The 19,786-nt window shown below is 38.1% G+C and overlaps 1 protein-coding gene across 17 annotated transcripts in view; it reads left to right on the forward strand.

Moving 5' to 3' along the window:
- Positions 1-18,860, forward strand: part of PAM (peptidylglycine alpha-amidating monooxygenase) — a 304,923-nt gene extending 286,063 nt beyond the window's left edge. For 2 of the 17 annotated variants that reach the window (XM_023212219.2, XM_023212220.2), the window contains 5 exons: positions 6,512-6,611; positions 8,912-8,965; positions 14,231-14,434; positions 17,314-17,370; positions 18,032-18,743. In XM_023212219.2, coding sequence (XP_023067987.2) covers positions 6,512-6,611; positions 8,912-8,965; positions 14,231-14,434; positions 17,314-17,370; positions 18,032-18,213 — 597 coding nt within the window. In that variant the 3' untranslated portion in view covers positions 18,214-18,743. Of the gene's footprint in view, positions 1-6,511; positions 6,612-8,911; positions 8,966-14,230; positions 14,435-17,313; positions 17,371-18,031 lie in introns of all 17 variants that reach the window. The other 15 variants (XM_026454294.1, XM_026454303.1, XM_026454299.1 and 12 more) reach the window with 13 other exon arrangements.
- Positions 18,861-19,786: the final 926 nt, after the last annotated feature.

Here is a 19,786-nt window from a genome sequence, read left to right on the forward strand (position 1 = left end):
TCCCAGGGATGAAGCCCACTTGATCATGGTGGATAAGCTTTTTGATGTGCTGCTGAATCCGGTTTGCCAGTATTTTATTGAGGATTTTTGCATCGATGTTCATCAGGGAGATTGGTCTAAAATTCTCTTTTTTTGTTGTGTCTCTGCCAGGCTTTGGTATCAGGATGATGTTGGCCTCATAAAATGAGTTAGGGAGGATTCCCTCTTTTTCTATTGATTGGAATAGTTTCAGAAGGAATGGTACCAGCTCCTCCTTGTACCTCTGGTAGAATTCAGCTGTGAATCCATCTGGTCCTGGGCTTTTTTTGGTGGGTAGGCTATTAATTGTTGCCTCAATTTCAGAGGCTGCTATTGGTCTATTCAGGGATTCAACTTCTTCCTGGTTTAGTCTTGGGAGAGTGTACATGTGAAGGAAATTATCCATTTCTTCTAGATTTTCTAGTTGATTTGCATAGAGGTGTTTATAGTATTCTCTGATGGTAGTTTGTATTTCTGTGGGGTCGGTGGTGATATCCCCTTTATCATTTTTTATTGCGTCTATTTGATTCCTCTCTCTTTTCTTCTTTATTAGCCTTGCTAGCGGTCTGTCAATTTTGTTGATCTTTTCAAAAAACCAACTCCTGGATTCATTGATTTTTTGGAGGGTTTTTTGTGTCTCTATCTCCTTCAGTTCTGCTCTGATCTTAGTTATTTCTTGCCTTCTGCTAGCTTTTGAATGTGTTTGCTCTTGCCTCTCTAGTTCGTTTAATTGTGATGTTAGAGTGTCAATTTTAGATCTTTCCTGCTTTCTCTTGTGGGCACTTAGTGCTATAAATTTCCCTCTACACACTGCTTTAAATGTGTCCCAGAGATTCTGGTATGTTGTATCTTTGTTCTCATTGGATTCAAAGAACATCTTTATTTCTGCTTTCATTTCGTTATGTACCCAGTAGTCATTCAGGAGCAGGTTGTTCAGTTTCCATGTAGTTGAGCGGTTTTTTATTTATTTATTTATTTATTTATTTATTTATTTTTGAGATGGAGTCTCGCTCTGTCGCCCAGGCTGGAGTGCAGTGGCCGGATCTCAGCTCACTCCAAGCAGTTGAGCGGTTTTGATTGAGTTTCTTAGTCCTGAGTTCTAGTTTGATTGCACTGTGGTCAGAGAGGCAGTTTGTTATAATTTCTGTTCTTTTACATTTGCTGAGGAGTGCTTTACTTCCAATTATGTGGTCAATTTTGGAATAAGTGTGATGTGGTGCTGAGAAGAATGTATATTCTGTTGACTTGGGGTGGAGAGTTCTATAGATGTCTATTAGGTCCGCTTGGTGCAGAGATGAGTTCAATTCCTGGATATCCTTGTTAACTTTCTGTCTCGTTGATCTGTCTAATGTTGACAGTGGAGTGTTGAAGTCTCCCATTATTATTGTATGGGAGTCTAAGTCTCTTTGTAAGTCTCTAAGGACTTGCTTTATGAATCTGGGTGCTCCTGTATTGGGTGCATATATATTTAGGATAGTTAGCTCTTCCTGTTGAATTGATCCCTTTACCATTATGTAATGGCCTTCTTTGTCTCTTTTGATCTTTGATGGTTTAAAGTCTGTTTTATCAGAGACTAGGATTGCAACCCCTGCTTTTTTTGTTCTCCATTTGCTTGGTAGATCTTCCTCCATCCCTTTATTTTGAGCCTATGTATGTCTCTGCATGTGAGATGGGTCTCCTGAAGACAGCAGACTGATGGGTCTTGACTCTTTATCCAGTTTGCCAGTCTGTGTCTTTTAATTGGAGCATTTAGTCCATTTACATTTAAGGTTAATATTGTTATGTGTGATCTTGATCCTGCCATTATGATATTAACTGGTTATTTTGCTCATTAGTTGATGCAGTTTCTTCCTAGGCTCGATGGTCTTTACATTTTGGCATGTTTTTGCAGTGGCTGGTACCAGTTGTTCCTTTCCATGTTTAGGGCTTCCTTCAGGGTCTCTTGTAAGGCAGGCCTGGTGGTGACAAAATCTCTAAGCATTTGCTTATCTGTAAAGAATTTTATTTCTCCTTCACTTATGAAACTTAGTTTGGCTGGATATGAAATTCTGGGTTTAAAATTCTTTTCTTTAAGAACGTTGAATATTGGCCCCCACTCTCTTCTGGCTTGTAGAGTTTCTGCTGAGAGATCTGCTGTCAGTCTGATGGGCTTCCCTTTGTGGGTAACCCGACCTTTCTCTCTGGCTGCCCTTAAGATTTTTTCCTTCATTTCAACTTTGGTGAATCTGGCAATTATGTGTCTTGGAGTTGCTCTTCTGGAGGAGTATCTTTGTGGCGTTCTCTGTATTTCCTGAATTTGAATGTTGGCCTGCCCTGCTAGGTTGGGGAAGTTCTCCTGGATGATATCCTGTAGAGTGTTTTCCAATTTGGTTCCATTTTCCCCCTCACTTTCAGGCACCCCAATCAGACGTAGATTTGGTCTTTTTACATAATCCCATACTTCTTGCAGGCTTTGTTCATTTCTTCTTCTTCTTTTTTCTTTTGGTTTCTCTTCTCGCTTCATTTCATTCATTTGATCCTCCATCGCTGATACTCTTTCTTCCAGTTGATCGAGTCGGTTACTGAAGCTTGTGCATTTGTCACGTATTTCTCGTGTCATGGTTTTCATCTCTGTCATTTCGTTAATGACCTTCTCTGCATTAATTAGTCTAGCTGTCAATTCTTCCACTCTTTTTTCAAGATTTTTAGTTTATTTGTGCCTGGTACGTAATTCTTCCTTTAGTTCTGAGAGGTTTGATGGACTGAAGCCTTCTTCTCTCATCTCGTCAAAGTCATTCTCCGTCCAGCTTTGATCCATTGCTGGCGAAGAGCTGCGTTCCTTTGCAGGGGGAGATGCGCTCTTATTTTTTGAATTTCCAGCTTTTCTGCCCTGCCTTTTCCCCATCTTTGTGGTTTTATCTGCCTCTGGTCTTTGATGATGGTGATGTACTGATGAGGTTTTGGTGTGGGTGTCCTTCCTGTTTGTTAGTTTTCCTTCTAACAGTCAGGACCCTCAGCTGTAGGTCTGTTGGAGATCGCTTGAGGTCCACTCCAGACCCTGTTTGCCTGGGTGTCAGCAGCAGAGGCTGCAGAAGATAGAATATTGCTGAACAGCGAGTGTACCTGTCTGATTCTTGCTTTGGAAGCTTCCTCTCAGGGGTGTACTCCACTGTGTGAGGTGTGGGGTGTCGGTCTGCTCCTAGTGGGGGATGTCTCCCAGTTAGGCTACTCAGGGGTCAGGGACCCACTTGAGCAGGCAGTCTGTCCGTTTTCAGATCTCAACTTCCGTGTTGGGAGATCCACTGCTCTCTTCAAAGCTGTCAGACAGAGTGGTTCGCGTCTGGACAGGCCTCTGCTGCTTTATCTGAGCCCTGTCCCCAGAGGCGGAGTCTACAGAGACAGGCAGGTTTCCTTGAGCTGCTATGAGCTCCACCCAGTTCGAGCTTCCCAGTGGCTTTATTTACCTACTTAAGCCTCAGCGATGGCGGGCGCCTCTCCCCCAGCCTCGCTGCTGCCTCCGCACGCAGACTGCTGTGTTAGCAAGGAGGGAGGCTCCGTGGGAGTGGGACCCTCCCGGCCAGGTGTGGGATATAATCTCCGGTGTGCCGGTGTTACAGCACAGTATTGGGGTGGGAGTTACCCGATTTTCCAGGTGTTGTGTGTCTCAGTTCCCCTGGCTAGGAAAAGGGACTCCCTTCCCCCTTGCACTTCCCAGGTGAGGCGATGCCTCGCCCTGCTTCAGCTCTCGCTGGTCGGGCTGCAGCAGCTGACCCGCACCGATTGTCCGGCACTCCCGAGTGAGATGACCCCAGTACCTCAGTTGAAAATGCAGAAATCACCGGTCTTCTGTGTCGCTCACGCTGGGAGATGGAGACTGAAGCTGTTCCTATTCGGCCATCTTGCTCCGCCCCCCTCTACTATTACATTCTTTAGAGATGTTTCCATCTGAATGTAGGGACTCTGTTTTTATGTCTGTGCAGGGAAGCTTAGACAGTAGGACAATAAAGAAAATAGTTCTATCAGATGTTATCAAAAAGCTGTGAGAGAAAAATACACATTGTCACTCCCCAAGTCATTCCCCCTGTAATCAAAGGAAAGGCTTGTGGTCCCTCAATATCTGCTTTTATACACACTCTTCAGACAGGCATTTTTTGTCATCTTCTGTGTAGCAGCTCATATGGAAAAGGAAGAGAATGATCCCCAGCCTTCCATACCAAAAGAAAAAAAAAAAGCCCAGATTTATGTTGTTTTTCCAACCTTCACAGTGATGATTAAAATGATAGTACTTGAGCTGAAAAGTTCACCTAAGTTAAATTACTTGTTCAAACTACATGGAGTAGCATACGTGGATCTCAAACTTAGGTCTTTCTGACTTTGAAATGTGCTTAACCTTTTCATTCCTGAAGTACACATTGATATGCCAAGGGCTATATTAAGCCACAACATGAACAATGTGCAACTTAGAAGAACTGTTTTACTTAATATTAAGTAGATTTAAACTTACTATGTTGAAGTAAACATTGTTATGCTATGGAATAGAGCACAACTTTCCTTATGAGTTTTTAAAATAAAATACAAGATTTTGAAGGCAGTTTGCTCCAGGCTTTGTCACCAGATGCCTGGTGAAGATACTATCATGCTTTTCTCATGTCAGTTTTATTTTGCTGGGGGTACTTTAAAAAAAGAGTCTGCAAAGGCTAGATTAGAAGATCTTTAAATCTGTGTAGCTCTAAAAATACTAAAGCTTGCTCTTAAAATTTAACAACATAATTTTGTTTCAAATGACACAAAGCAGTAGAACAGTTCATTGTAAAGATTACAACTGAGTTCTTCTGATTGCAAGAAGATACAGTCCCATCTACTAAGCCCCTCCCTGAGTTCCTGTAGTGGCCCCAAAGTACTGTATTTCTAGCAGAACCTTTGGCTGCATGGATCCGTGGGGCCAAGGTTCTGCTAGAAATACAGATTAGTGGCTCTCTCATTTGAGAGCCACTAATAAAGGTTTATTATTGTTGTTGCCTTGAATTTATGACATATTGTGATTTATGTAAAGAAAAGTTCTTAGCCAGCGAATAGTTTACACATTCCTTCCTCACCTTTATTTCCCCATCATTATATTTTTCCTATCAGAAAATATGAAGTAATCTACAACCATATATTTTACAAAGAAATTTCTAAGAACATATTACGGTATAGAACAGGAGTGGCCTATCATTTGGTAGTCTTTTGCCATCCATAAACTGAACCTCCCAAAAAAGATGAACATTTAATGACAAGCCTGCAGGATTTCAGCAAGGCAGCATTTTGATTTCTGACTCTCTGTTTTCCTCTACACATTTGTCACAGCTTATTTAAGAGTATGAAAAAAATGAGACTCCTTGGCACAGCTGTCTCATTTTTCTTTTCAGTGTGATGAACTTGATGGTTTCTAAAGTACAATAGTTATCTCCAGAGCATGTATTCTTCTGCTCCACCTAAACTGAGCTAGGAACAGTAGTTTGTCTCATTAGTACCCTTTGAACTCAGCACATCAGGTAGGCAGATGTTGGCTGATAAGCCCACAGTCTGGATACTCACTAGTTATATTTTTGATAACTGTGTATCCAGGCAGGACTTCTGGCCTCAAAGGTGACAGATGTTATCTATATCCTGCCAACTGCCAGACCCAGGGCACCTTTGGAGGCTTCCAGAGACAGATGGAAATGTCAGCAGCACAACATTTTAAGCCTTCTCTTCCAAGAACTAGTTTGGTGACCACTAAAAGAAAGTCATAAAAGGATCTCCCCTGTCTCTTGTGTCCTCATAATGGAGATGACAATGATTTGAAACAGAGAAAGATATATTAAAATGTAGAACATCTGAAGTAGGGACAAAAGCCCAGAAATACTTGGAGGTAACACTCAATTTGTTTCCTTTGCTGACTGAAAACATCACAAACATAAGACTTCAAGAGTATAAAACCCCACATTGCTACATATCTCTTAGTATATATTTCAAAAAATTAAATGTCCCAAATCTCTGAAATGATTTTTCTTATCGATAATTTACAAATAGTTTTTAAGATAGCACATGATAACTTGATGGGAATAATAAAAATTAATACCTAGACTTTTTTACTTGTACAAATTTTAAAAAGTAAATTTGATAGTTATTAAAAGGTAGAAGAAACTTGAAGGCAAAAATCAATATAAATAACTAGAAATAATGTAACAACAAGTAAACAGTATTGTAAAAAATAATCTACCTGTAAATTTTAACACTTAAAAGACTTGAAAGTCAGTGGTGGGGGTTCCTTAGCATTTCTCAATGTTTAGAATTATGTCTGGAAGAGTCAGTACCCAAGGCATGAATAAATAAATGACTCCCTTCAGCCTTGAGTTGCTTCAATAGGAAATATTTTGCTTTGGTTTGAGCAGTATGTTTTGTTGTTGACTTTGCTTTGTTTTTTTTGCCTTTTCATGAAGGATTCAAGTAAAGGCTCACCACTTTAATGTGTGGCTTCTTATTTTGGCAGCACTTTGATATGCCTCATGATATTGTTGCATCTGAAGATGGGACCGTGTACATTGGAGATGCTCACACCAACACCGTGTGGAAGTTCACCTTAACTGAGAGTATGGTTTTCATAGTATTATTGTTCACATTTTCCCTCTGATTGCTTAAAAGCATATGAAACAAAAACATTTGCATTTCCTTTTTACTGATGAGAGTAGGAATCAAGGTATAAAGTAGTTGTTAAAAGACCTATTTGGTGTCCGTTAAGTGGAAAGAAACATGATTTTTTTTTTTTTTTGCTGGCACTTATCCCCTTGTTTCCACAGGAAATTATTGATGCCTGAAGTACTGTCTGTTACATTAAAAGTCAGCATTAATTCCAGCTTAGTTCCAGAAGGAGGGAGGGGGCTTTGGCAAAGCAGAGGGGTTGACTTCTTTCCATAAGGCATAATTCCCAGATGGCCCTTTAGCTCTCAGTAGCTGCTGAGCATCTAGAGATACCAGCATCTATATGAGACATACTATCCCAAAGAGGAAGCACTTTGAATTTTCTGCTTGGACTTCAGCTTTCCGAAATAACTGAATTGCTATATTTTCATGTAACTCAAAATGTTTTGTCTAAGTATAGATTTGCTGCATCAGGATCCCACCAACTAGTTGTGGAGTTTTCTAATTGCAATTTGGACGTCATTTTTAATCCCTAAAATTAGACTAACTTTTTACCCCTAATATCATGCTAAAACAAATAAATTTTTGAAATTGAAGTGTACCAAATGCTTGATAGGACACAAACTTCAGTGTCCAGAAATACTTTTAAAACATGGCAGGGCCCAAATAGGAGAAGGTGAGAGTGAGGAAAATAATTGGGGATGATAAATTTGAGGTATCAGGAGCTGCAACAGGTAGTTTTAGATAAAGGACAAAAACAAGATATGTAAACGATGAAGAAAAATACAAATTATAAAAGTGCAAACATAAATTATAAAAAGGCAGGAAAACAAAGTACAGCAGTGGAAAGTAAAACCAGGAGTCCAAACACATAATCAGATACCATACAGGGTTTGGATATCAATTAATTTGGTAACTTTTATAGTCAGAACTATCCTTTGTGTAATGTTTGCAGTTGTGTAAGAAAAACCAAGTTAGGATTGAGTGAGCAGAGATGCCCATGGATTATGCCACTCCAGCAGTAGCTTCACATTTCCCTTGCAAATGTGGCTATCTCACCACCTGAATTGTCAAAGAGGATCCAGAAGGCATGGTCAGACAAGAAGGCAAAGATAGATGGATAACCCCTAACTGCATGACTAAACTGAGGATTTTCAGAACAAAAACAAATGCACAAATACTTTTAAAGATGGAGAAGAATTCAGAAGAAAATCTAGCCAATATCTTAATTTTATGGATAGGAATATGATTCCTGAACTCATTAAGATTTCAATCTGAGGCCCAGCCATGATCCCCAGCCTTTTTGGCATTAAGGGACCAGTTTCATGGAAGACAGTTTTTCCACAGACCATGGGCAGAGGGAATGGTTTCAGGATAAAACTATTCCACAAGGATCATGCAACCTAGATCCCTTGCATGCACAGTTCACCAAAGGGTTCAGGCTCCTATGAGAATCTAATGCCACCACTGATCTGACAGGAGGCAGAGTGCAGGTGGTTATACTCACCTGCCACTCACCTCCTGCTGTGCGTTCCAGTTCCTAACAGGCCATGGCCTGGGGTTTGGCGACCCCTGCTTTATACCACGCTAGTGGTTTGAAACTCAGAAGATGCATGTCTGATTTACCTGCGGCAGGGACTGTTACAATACACACGGCCAGTCCCCACTCAAGATCTACAGAAAGAAGAGGAATAATATTATGTGTATTTTAGAAAGTTCTCCCAAAAGCACAGCGCTATGGCATTCAACTTCAAAATAGAGAAGCCCTCTGCATAGAGCAGTGTGCAATAAATCTGGAAAACAGTACATCTGGAACAGTAAGACTGCCACTGAGGATTAAATCGGTGTCTTATTTATTTGCATCCTTGTAGTTAACTGGTCAAATCCATTAACATCAACTAGAAGACTGGTAACCCAACATGGCAGAACTAGTAATCAGTCTAAGATATTGTCCACATGAAAGCAGAACTGCTTGGTCTTTCAGAAATAATACAATATTATGAACTCTACAAGAAAAAGCTCATTCTAAATATGAAATCCTTAGAAATATTTTAGCTTTCCCTAGGAGATTTTATCCAGGATTCATGGACCACTTAATTAGTGGTTTGCATTGAACTCGTTTCTAATATAATAATGCATTTGATGAATTAAGGAAATATTTTCTACTGACTAAAATTAATATCAAAGTTAAATTTTCAAATGTTCTTTTTGGAGATTCTGACTTTTTTCTCTCCTTGCTGTGCTGTTACAGAAGTGGAACATCGATCAGTTAAAAAGGCTGGCATTGAGGTCCAGGAAATCAAAGGTAGGTCAGATTCCTCTTATTACTATAAAACCAAAGTCTAGCTGTGTTGAATTCTTTTATGGCCCTTGATTGCAACTTAAAAAATTACCAGGCTAAAAATATAATCTGGTAAATTATCAATGACTTCTGCTATGTACTGAGCCTTTAAACCTGTATGTTGCCACTTCTCTTTTTTTGATAAATGGAGCAGTCATAATGAGTTCAAATTACTGATTTCAAGTGATGGAAAGTGATTGAGGATACAAGAAATCTATAACTAGTGAGCCAGAGATATTCAGAGAAGAAAAAAAGTCAGCCACTTTGGGGAGTACATTAACCCTAAGCAGGTAGAAAAATACCATTTGGCATATTGGAAAAACCTTTTCTTAGTATGTTCTATTAATATAAAGGAATGAAAAATATCTTTGGTGGGTCAGTGCTATAATAGTATGGAAAGATTAGCTGTTTCTTTAGCTTCTATCTTATTCAGCTCCCACAATTTACTGAGGACCTTTTGTGTGTAAAGCACTATCGCAGGTCTAAGGGAAATGAGACTGCACCTGACCTTATAGCCTTATAAGGAAAGAGGGGGAAAGTTACATACATATACACATATACAAATAAGCATATCACTGGTATATAATATCAAGACTAGGGAAATGGGATTTAGCTATTGGTAAGCAACCACTGGGTTCATATGGAGTCCCTGTCAACTTATTTTGTCTCTTTCCTAGGATCAGTTTATGTTTGTACATTCTAACATCTGCAGGGTTTTGACATGTCATTTCCAGTTAAGGACTCGCCATGAGTTTCTCATGCTACCTAATATTTAAGTAGCAAGGGGATTCCATTATTAGTTGCTTTACAAATGATTCACCTAGACATTCAGACACAACCCTAGGCTTACTTGTTTTCTTTTCTCATCAAAGCAGCTGGAAAAGAAATGAAAAGCAGCAACAGCAAGGGGGAGTTTAAGGATTTTATGTAGACAGATAAGAAAATATAGCCAGCTCAAGGGGTAATATAAGATTATAAAACAAATGGCAATTGTTTGGCATTTGTAGAGATCCTACCCAAGTGACACTATGAAGTGGCATTCATATCACACTCATATACTAAGGAGGGTTCCTGTCCCCCTAGTTTTATGTCTTTGCTATATATAGAATTGTTGGTGAGTTCTGTTTGTCCTGGAATAAAAATGTTGGGAAAGATCATACTGTTAATAGTAGCTGCCACTTACAGAGCAGAAACAATGGGCTATACAGAAATTGTTACATTTAATCCTTATGCCAACCTTGTAATAACTGCTATTATCCCCATTTTATATATGAGGAAACTGAGGATCAGAATTACTGTAAATATTAGACAGTAAATATTAGAATCAAGCTTTAAACCAAAATCTGTTTGGTACCAAAGTCTGCACTCTTAACCACTATTGCTATACTGCTGAGGAGAGAATGATACCACCAGTTCATTCACTATAAATTCTTCCAAGAACTGCAAGTTGGGAATGGTTATAGTTTACTCTGAAACCTCTAGAATTTTAAAATAGTCTCAGATCATTTCTGTTTAAATAGATCTCACCAAAAAATTCTAGGTGGTACTGGTTGGCCTGCTGAGAACAGCTTAGCCATACTGACCTCACCTTAGCCGGTCAATGAAGGATGAATAATGCTGTCATATGGGCCATTTCCTCTCTACCGTGTGCACACCACTGAGTCCAATTGGTCAGAAACCTTCCGACTTTGTGGTCAAACTCAGCAGTTCAAACAGTAAATTTTACTGAAATGTCTTGCCTTGACAGTCCAGTTTTCATAGTTACCCAAACTCAAATGAAGTTGTCTCTTCTTCTTTGAACCATGTGACCCTCATTAAACCTTTTTTTAAGATTATGTTCTTATTACAAAGGGAATGTAAATCATGCTGGATTTCTAGATCTTATTTTTTATCAATATCTTGAAGCTTAATTCAAACAACCCTTTATAAAAGAGAAGGGAAAACACAGTTTCAGACTTAATAGCCTTGTAGTTACATGTTAATTTTAAATCCCCAAATTTGAGTTGCCTTTGATAACACTTATCCCTACTATGAATGCTCATGTAACTAATTACTATTAAAAAGGTTTCAGAACCAGTGTTCTAAGGAAGTTGTAAGGATAAGATAACTTGAGATGATAAAAAAGCTAATGAAAAGGATTTAAACTTTCTAATAAAGTTACTGGAGATAAAACAGGTATACCAATATCTCACCAAAGCATAGCCCTCACCCCCAGGCACCCCCCCCCCCCATATAACATGATAATGGCCAATCACTTTCAATAAAACTTTTAAAAAATCAAAAAATCTCTTTAGTGCAGTTAGCTTTTTAGGCCTTATGGTAATCAACACGTTGTAAGGAAGCACATTACATTTAAGAAAAAAAGAATGATCTCATTGGTACTATATGCACTTTTCATGTCCTCTAACCAGTTACTTCCTAGTATGCCATTTGCCTTCAGGCCTTCAGTTCTGTCTGTGATGAACTGGGATACAATTGCTGTATTAAGAATAACCTTCCCTTCCTGTCCCAGTTATTCCAATTCCAAGTGGTCTCTAGACTTCTCTTCTGTTAGGGGGACAGATTTGCATATACATGTATACGTGCACTCACAAAGGAATGCAGCTAGCCTCCCTTTCTAAATGCATTGGTTTAAAGAAGAAGAAAAACTGTCATACATCAGCTTTGAGAAAATTTGTTTATTTCCAAATATCTATAGAGATGCTACAAGGGCTTGCACTCTTATACAATTTTAAGGCATGTTTATTCTACCCAGAATACACCTGGCACTTTATATGACAAAAGAATGGTCATTCTAGGTGCCTCCTATTTTCCAGAAACCTAGTGTTCTGGTTAATCTTAGAGCTTCTTCTCTCTTCATTGATCATGGATGCTCCAAATTATTGGGATTTTTAATAAAAGAATTTAGGATAAAGAGTGAAAGTGGCAGAATTTGGATTATTGTTCATGCTTTCAGTGGAATTCTTAGACTCTTAAGTTTTAGGCATTTTACCCTACATATAAATGCTCTTGTGAAGAGTAGCAATATTGTTTATTTTCTTCAGAATGGAACATTTTAAATTTTTAGCCTCCTTTTTAAAAATACAGAGCATCTTTTAAATCTTAAATATATTTCAGCCAGTTCCAAAAGTTGGAATGTTTAAGTATTTTTAGTAGATAACACTCAAAATATCAGAAGTGATGTGAAAATCAAGAATTTCTAAAGTGCTGTGTATGTATTATATCTTAGCACGTTCATTGCCTCATTCTCATTACTTTCTATGAATGCTAAACTGATTCTTTTAGTCTTTCACCTGTATCATCCACAGTTCCTTCCATTTAATGTTGCCCAATTCTGGTTCTGCCTTATCCATGAAACTATATATGACCTAATATACCCATTGTATATTAGGTGCATATAAACTTACTAAATGACAGGCAGTAACTACTCTGGTAATACCCACTTCAAACAGGAACAACTCCTTCTTCCAAAAGGAACAAGTTCTTAAATGCCAACCTACATCTTTGGCCTATGTTTTTTACTCCCATGATCTATTTATTGCAACTTTCTTGTTTAAATATAGAATAAGCTTAAATATAGAGCAATTTTATATATCTTTCCTATAGTAAACAAATAAAGACAAAACAATCAGTGGTCAGAAAGAATAGAAATCACACTTGTATTCCCCTCAGAAACTAGACATAGAAAAGTTATATTTGAACCATTTCTAGGTCTATGAACCAACTCCTTTCCTTCCCTCCCTTTCAAGTTTCAAGAGTCACTTGAGTGGACAAAAGAAAACAAAGGATGGTGTCCCTTTAGCCATAGTACAGGGAAGGAAAGGACTATGAGGTCATCTACAAAATGGTGGTGATAATTATAGTGCCTACTCATAGGCTTGGTGTGATGATTAAAGGAAAATGATGCCTGATAATGGTGTAAGTACTCAGTAGGTGTCATTGAGACTGTAAAAGACGCTGGCTCAGAATGTTGAAGCGAAAAGTTGGAACCTACCATCTGTTTGTATTATAAATTATGTTGGCAGTGTCTTAAATAATTTGAGAAACATTTATTCGGAGGAGTGTCCAGCAAGCTACTAAGCTGAGTCTATACCTACTAAACATTAACCATTAAACACTAAACATTAGCCTCTTCTTGAGGCTTTACAATGCATTCTGTATTGTAGGGCAGAAGGGCATACCAAGAAGTTGAAATTTCAGAAATGTATGACCTGTGAGTCTTCCTGCAAATGTGGTTCTAACTTTTAGTCTCGGCAAGTTCTTACCAGCCTTTGTACACTAGAGTAGGGCAAGGATGTCTCAAAGCTTAGCCTCATTTTCACGTCATTAGTTATTAAGATCACTGTAGCAGCTTTTATATACATATATGTATATATGTGTGTGTGTGTGTGTATATATATATATAGTTTCATTGCATCAATTTCTCAAACAGTATTTTAGGCTTGATACCTACCCAGTACCTGCCAATGTTACAGAATAGTTTTAGTTATTATAATAGTTGTTAGTTATTTTCATCAGTAACAAAAGGATATACAGTTCATCTGTCTGTACTCACATGTTGCTGAAAACAATATAAAAGAGCCTGAAAAGGACATAGTTCCTTTTTTCTTTTGTAATCCTAGCATTAATGTGTGCAACGTACATGTGAAGTATCAAAAAGTAATTGAACATGAAAAATATTTTTAAACTAAAGATACAAGGAAGCAAACACTTATTATATGCATTTTTTATGATAGACATTTACACCCAACAGTTTTATGAAGGAGGTACTATTATTAAAATTTTATAGATAAAGTTACTATGGCCCAGATAATTTAAGTAACTTGCCCAAAGTTATACGGCTAGTATATAGGAGAACTGGGATTTGTACCCAGGTTTGTTTGATTCCAGTATGCACACCAATTCTTTCCCTTACTCAATACTGCCTTGTTAATTTTACCTTTGGAAAACTCCAAAAGGATATATATTCTGTGGAATTATAGCTAAAGAAGGTATTAAAGGTAAAATAAAAGAAAACTAATTTGAAGGTGAAAAACGATTCAGTGGAAATAACTAATCACAATGCCTGCTGCCAGCTTGGTAGATTCAGGTATTAAAACATGAACCCCATGTACACTGGAGTCAACAAGTTATTTGTGAACAGTTATTGATTTGAATGGGTAGGGGTGGGTAAGGGGGGTTTCAAATCTTTGAGTCAGTTGAATATTGTGAACTCTTCTTTCCCTGAAGAAGCCGAGGCAGTTGTTGAAACCAAAATGGAGAACAAACCCACCTCCTCAGAATTACAGAAGATGCAAGAGAAACAGAAACTGATCAAAGAGCCAGGCTCGGGAGTGCCTGTTGTTCTCATTACAACCCTTCTGGTTATTCCGGTGGTTGTCCTGCTGGCCATTGCCATATTTATTCGGTGGAAAAAATCAAGGGCCTTTGGAGGCAAGTAAAATGAGCCCCGTGAACTTGGAACCTGCCTTTGAAAGAGTGTTTGGCCTAATTATCCTCAGGAGTTTGCTTGGGATTTTTTTCACTGTCTTTGTTTTTTTGTTTTTAATGCTCTCTACCATTTTTGACATTATTGTCTGTGTTCCAAATATTGCCCCTAGTTAGTATCACAGTAAAAAATAGTATCTGGAGACTCTGAAATTTGGATATTTAGATTAAAATATAACCTTTAATGCTACCTTTTAGCAATTGGCTTAAGCCCATTTAATGTCTCCATATGAAATTGTAGGTAGTAGAGTCAGTATAAATTAGCTGAATGACCAGAGAAGGAGATATCTGCTGTTAGGAAGAGGCCCAGTCCTCAAAGTACCTGGGTCAGTTTTTTGGGTTGTGTTTTTCTCCCATTAGGCTGGCTCTAGCTCCTAGCTACATGACCATGGGCAAGTTACTTAATCTCTCCAGACCAGTTTTCTCATTAAAAAGTGAGGATAAAATAGTTACCTTACAAGGTTGTACAAATATTAGATGAAATAACGTACATAAGCATTTATCAGGGTACCTGGAACCTAGGAAGTACTCAATTAATACCACCAATGGTTATGATGAATAATCATTGGTAATGTAATAAAAGGCATAAGAAGTTATAAAAAAAACCTGTCTTAAACCTTTGTTTTCAAGGAAAATTAACTATTTCTATAACAAACCATTTGATAGTTTTTGAATAGTCATAATTTAGACCATCAGCCTTCCATAACTGAACAAGGCAGAGGCTAATACCAGAGTTGGTATTTTATGAAATAATTATAACAATACAGGATCCAAAAGCTGAGTTTATTTTAGGACATCTAGATAAATAAACAAATAACCCAAATCATGCTTCTCACCTCTCAGTAGCAGTCCCTTGGCTGGGTCCCCAAGTCCTAGAGCAAGTCTGTAGTTGTGTGTGGGAAGAAATCCATGGACCAGGAAGATGGGGAGCATTTGATCAAGAAACAGCATCTGATCCTATTTCAGGTCAAGGCAGCCATGGCGGGGATTCAGTGCCCTTGGCAAAGCCCTGACACAGAAAAAGGCATGGAAACAGAAAACAGAAAATTCAACTTAATATGTTGTAAAAGGGAATTTTTCTTGGACTTTCTTTTGCTTTCTATCTGCCATCAATAAATCTCTGCAAAAATATAGTTAACTCTTCCCAAAAAGGACTTCTATTGAGTCCATGTTACAGATCTGGAACTGTCATAAGTAGAGGCAAAGAGAAATAAACATAGTAATTGTCTTCATGGTGATATATACATGCTTCAAATGAGAAAGAATCCGTATCTTGAGTACTGATATGTCCCCAGCACAAATAATAGTTCCTGATACTAGTGGTTTAATAAATTGTTGTTGAAAGAATGAATAAATAAATCAGCTGAGCTCACAGAATAGATAACATATGAAAGAGACATGAAACAAAAAAATTATAGTAGAGGGTGGTAAGTGCAGTGATAAATACACAGCGTAGTAGGAACAGTGGGGCCTAGGGGCAGGTGGCAGGAATGGTGGTAACCAACCCAATCTGGCAGAAGCAGTGGCTAGGGAATAAGGAAGGTTTGGTCTCTCCTGTTTGCTGTTAAGCACATGTGACACAGCACTGTTACATGATGCTCACTACAGGAATGTGTTAGGAAGGCAGAAACCCAGGTCAAACCCTAGAAAATTGCCATTACTTGATCGGGTTTTACTTAGAAAAATTGCAGTTTCATATGTAGCAGTAGTAGTAGATCAGCTTCTCACTTTTTTTCCAAATTTGTCCTTGATAGATCTTATCCAGTTTAAGGTTATTAAAAACCCTAATAAAGGACCTTCCATTTATTCATCATTCCTTATTATGTATTGACTCCATATCAGACACTGTGCTAGGCACAGGGGGATACAAAACTAAGGAATGTCCTTGCAGAACTTACAGTCTAATTTGTTGGCTTTCTAACAGTCTTACCAGATTCTTCTTCCCTTCTTGCCTATTTCTTACTACATCACTGTCTTCTCCCTTTTGTCTAATCTGCCACTATCTTTTTCCATGATGCTGCCTTCAGTCCTGGTTAAAGACCTAACAGGACAACCCCAGGCCTGATTTTCCTGACCATAGCCCTTGAGGGAGTGATGAAGCCTGGGAAAGAGTACAGGGAGAGACACAGTGAGGGAAATAATGAAACCCATTGGGAGTTCTGCCTCCCAATAAGGAAAGAGAGTCTATCCTTTATGGAGATAGGCAGTCCTATGGGGAACATGTAGGTCACCTACTACGCTTGGAGAATACTCAATGTGTCACGTCCTTTCCCTTCACTTATGTCTTACATAAAGAAGAAACGACATACATGGATCCAAAGCTTTCTCAAGCAAGACATGTACTGTCAGTAGAAATAGTAAAGCTGAAGGCAATTATTCCTAAATTATAATAACCAAAGATTGAAAAATTTTACAAATTATTGGTAACAATTTTTTCCTGATTAAAAAAATGCTATGATTTATTGAGCATTTACTGTATATCTACAGGTACTGTTCTAAATGTGGCACACGCCGTGTCTGATCTCAGCCTTACAGACAGGGATTCTCCTTGATCTTTCTTTTCTCAGAGCAGAAAACTGAAGCTCAGAGAAGTAATTTATCAAGATCACACAGCCAGTAAGGGTCACAAGCAGAGTCAAACCCAGCTTGGGCCCTTTATGTATGCCTCGAAAATATACCGCCTTTCTTAAAAATTAGAATTGCATACAGACAAGAGCCAGGTCTTGCTTTATCATTTACAAGTTCCTGAATTTAAGTTGGAAGTTGAGTGCATGGGTTGAGGAAGATGACTGGGACTCATTTTGAAATGTGACATCTTTTTTTAGCAGATTCTGAACACAAACTCGAGACAAGTTCAGGAAGAGTACTGGGAAGATTTAGAGGTATGCCATTGACCTTTTAGAACCCTTTATGTTTGGTTCAAAGTCAACAAGCACATGTCTTTTAAAAAGCAAGGAGACATTTCATATTTTGTCTCTGAAGATAAAGCAGCTTGTATACAGCTTAGCGTCTCCCAGAGTAAATACAGAATGTACACTGTACACTAAACTGAAGTGCATGGGTCTGGCAGCAGATTTCCCAGTTTGATTTTTCCCATTCTGCATTATCTAATTCTCTTCCCCTGCCTTTTACCTGGCTTCATTTGTCTTCAGCAAATTTTCTGTCACTCCTGTTGGCATGTCAATGTTTATCATAGTGAAGATGACCTTTTCTTTAAGTCATTGAAATGAGGAGCTGCTCCAGGGAGGCTAGTTCTGGACAGAGAGCTGGAGAAAAGCAGGAGGTGAAAGTTAATATGAAATATTCCCACAGAAATACATAATACTCGGGAGCTTTTGTTTTTCTTCTTTCTTTTAATAGTAGCATCTATATGGCTCTGAAGGATAAGTCTCTTTGTCTGTTTTTCTATTTTTTAAAATAAATAAAATAATCTCCCCTTTCCCATCCCCACCTTCTGACTTTGTTTACCATTTAAGAATTTACAAGGAAACAGAATCATTGCTGCAAACTTAACCCAATTTGTTATTGTTTGGTTTTTTTCAGGAAAGGGAAGTGGAGGCTTAAACCTTGGAAATTTCTTTGCAAGCCGTAAGGGTTACAGTCGAAAAGGGTTTGACCGGCTTAGCACCGAGGGCAGCGACCAAGAGAAAGAGGAGGATGACGGAAGTGAATCAGAAGAGGAGTATTCAGCACCTCTGCCTGCACCCGCACCTTCCTCCTCCTGAAAACCAAGCTTTGATTTAGATTAAGTGAGATTTACCCAGAATGTCAGATTCCTTTCCCTTTAGCACGTTTAAAGTTCTGTGTATTTAATTGTAAACTGTACTAGTCTATGTGGGACTGTACACACTTTATTTACTTCGTTTTGGTTAAGTTGGCTTCTGTTTCTAGTTGAGGAGTTTCCTAAAAGTTCATAACAGTGCCATTGTCTTTATATGAACATAGATTAGAGAAACAGTCCTCTTTTTCCATCATAGTACTATATGGAAGATTTGCCCATTTACACTTTTGAGACTTTTTGGTGGATGTAAATAACCCCATTCTTTGCTTGAACACAGTATTTTCCCAATAGCACTTTCATTGCCAGTGTCTTTCTTTGGTGCCTTTCCTGTTCAGCATTCTCAGCCTGTGGCAGTAAAGAGAAACTTTGTGCTACATGCCGACAAAGCTGCTAAATCTCCTATTTTTTTAAAATCACTAACATTATATTGCAATGAGGGAAATAAAAAAGTCTCTATTTAAATTCTCTTTTAAATGTTCTTCTTCAGTTGGTGTGTTTCTGGGATGTTTTATTTTTAGATGGCTACACTGTTAGAACACTATTTTCAGAATCTGAATGTAATTTGTGTAATAAAGTGTTTTCAGAGCATTAGCTGTCAGAGTGTATTTTCCAGTTTTTGCATATTTGCTAAAATTTGCAAATATTTTACATACAATTTTTATAATAATTACACAAACCCACAAAGATTAGAGAAACTTACTCAATGTCTTCCACCAAAAGAAATGTGTGTATTGTACAAAATTTAGAAGATACTTTGTTGGGTAGCCAATATAAATTAAAAACCAGCCTGAGTTTACATACATTTGTAAGGTCAGGCTCTTCTAAAATCCAAAGAGAGTTTTTGCCTACATATCAATCAAAGGATAAATACTTTAATAAAAGGTGGTCACAGCTAAGAGGGAACCTGTATCTCAAATTACATATGCAAATGATCCATCAGTAAGGATCACTAATAATAGTTTTCCTTTTAAAAAATAATTTCAGGCCAGGTACAGTGGCTCAAGCCTATACTCCTAAGACTTTGGGAGGCCAAGCAGATGATTGAGCCCAGAAATTCAAGGCTGCAGTGGGCTATGATCAATCCACTGTACTGCAGCTTAGGCTGCAGAGTGAGATCCTTTCTCTAAAATAAAATAAAATTCCCATGCATCCATAGGAATATATTCATCTTTTACAGTGACTGCAGATTAGTTTTAAAACATCTTTTTCATAATTCATCAATGCAAGGTAGTAAGAACCAGATAATTTTCCACTTTAAAATGATAGGAATCTAGAACTCTTTTTCAAAAATGCCAGCCTGTTTTTCAGGCATCATAGTAGTAGTTGGGATAGTACAGATATAATTGACTAATCGTAAAGTACATGAGAGTACAGAAGGGAAATTTGGAAACAGTAAGTCTGCTAGGGCATTACAATCCTGTCCTAGCACTCCACTTTTATTCTGCCAACCTGGGTTAATTGAAGATGGTAGCCTGGAAAGTAATGAACATTGACTTCAGGCAATCTTTCCACTGATT

The sequence above is a fragment of the Piliocolobus tephrosceles genome, chromosome 4 (assembly GCF_002776525.5).
Source record: "Piliocolobus tephrosceles isolate RC106 chromosome 4, ASM277652v3, whole genome shotgun sequence".
Taxonomy (NCBI): domain Eukaryota; kingdom Metazoa; phylum Chordata; class Mammalia; order Primates; family Cercopithecidae; genus Piliocolobus; species Piliocolobus tephrosceles.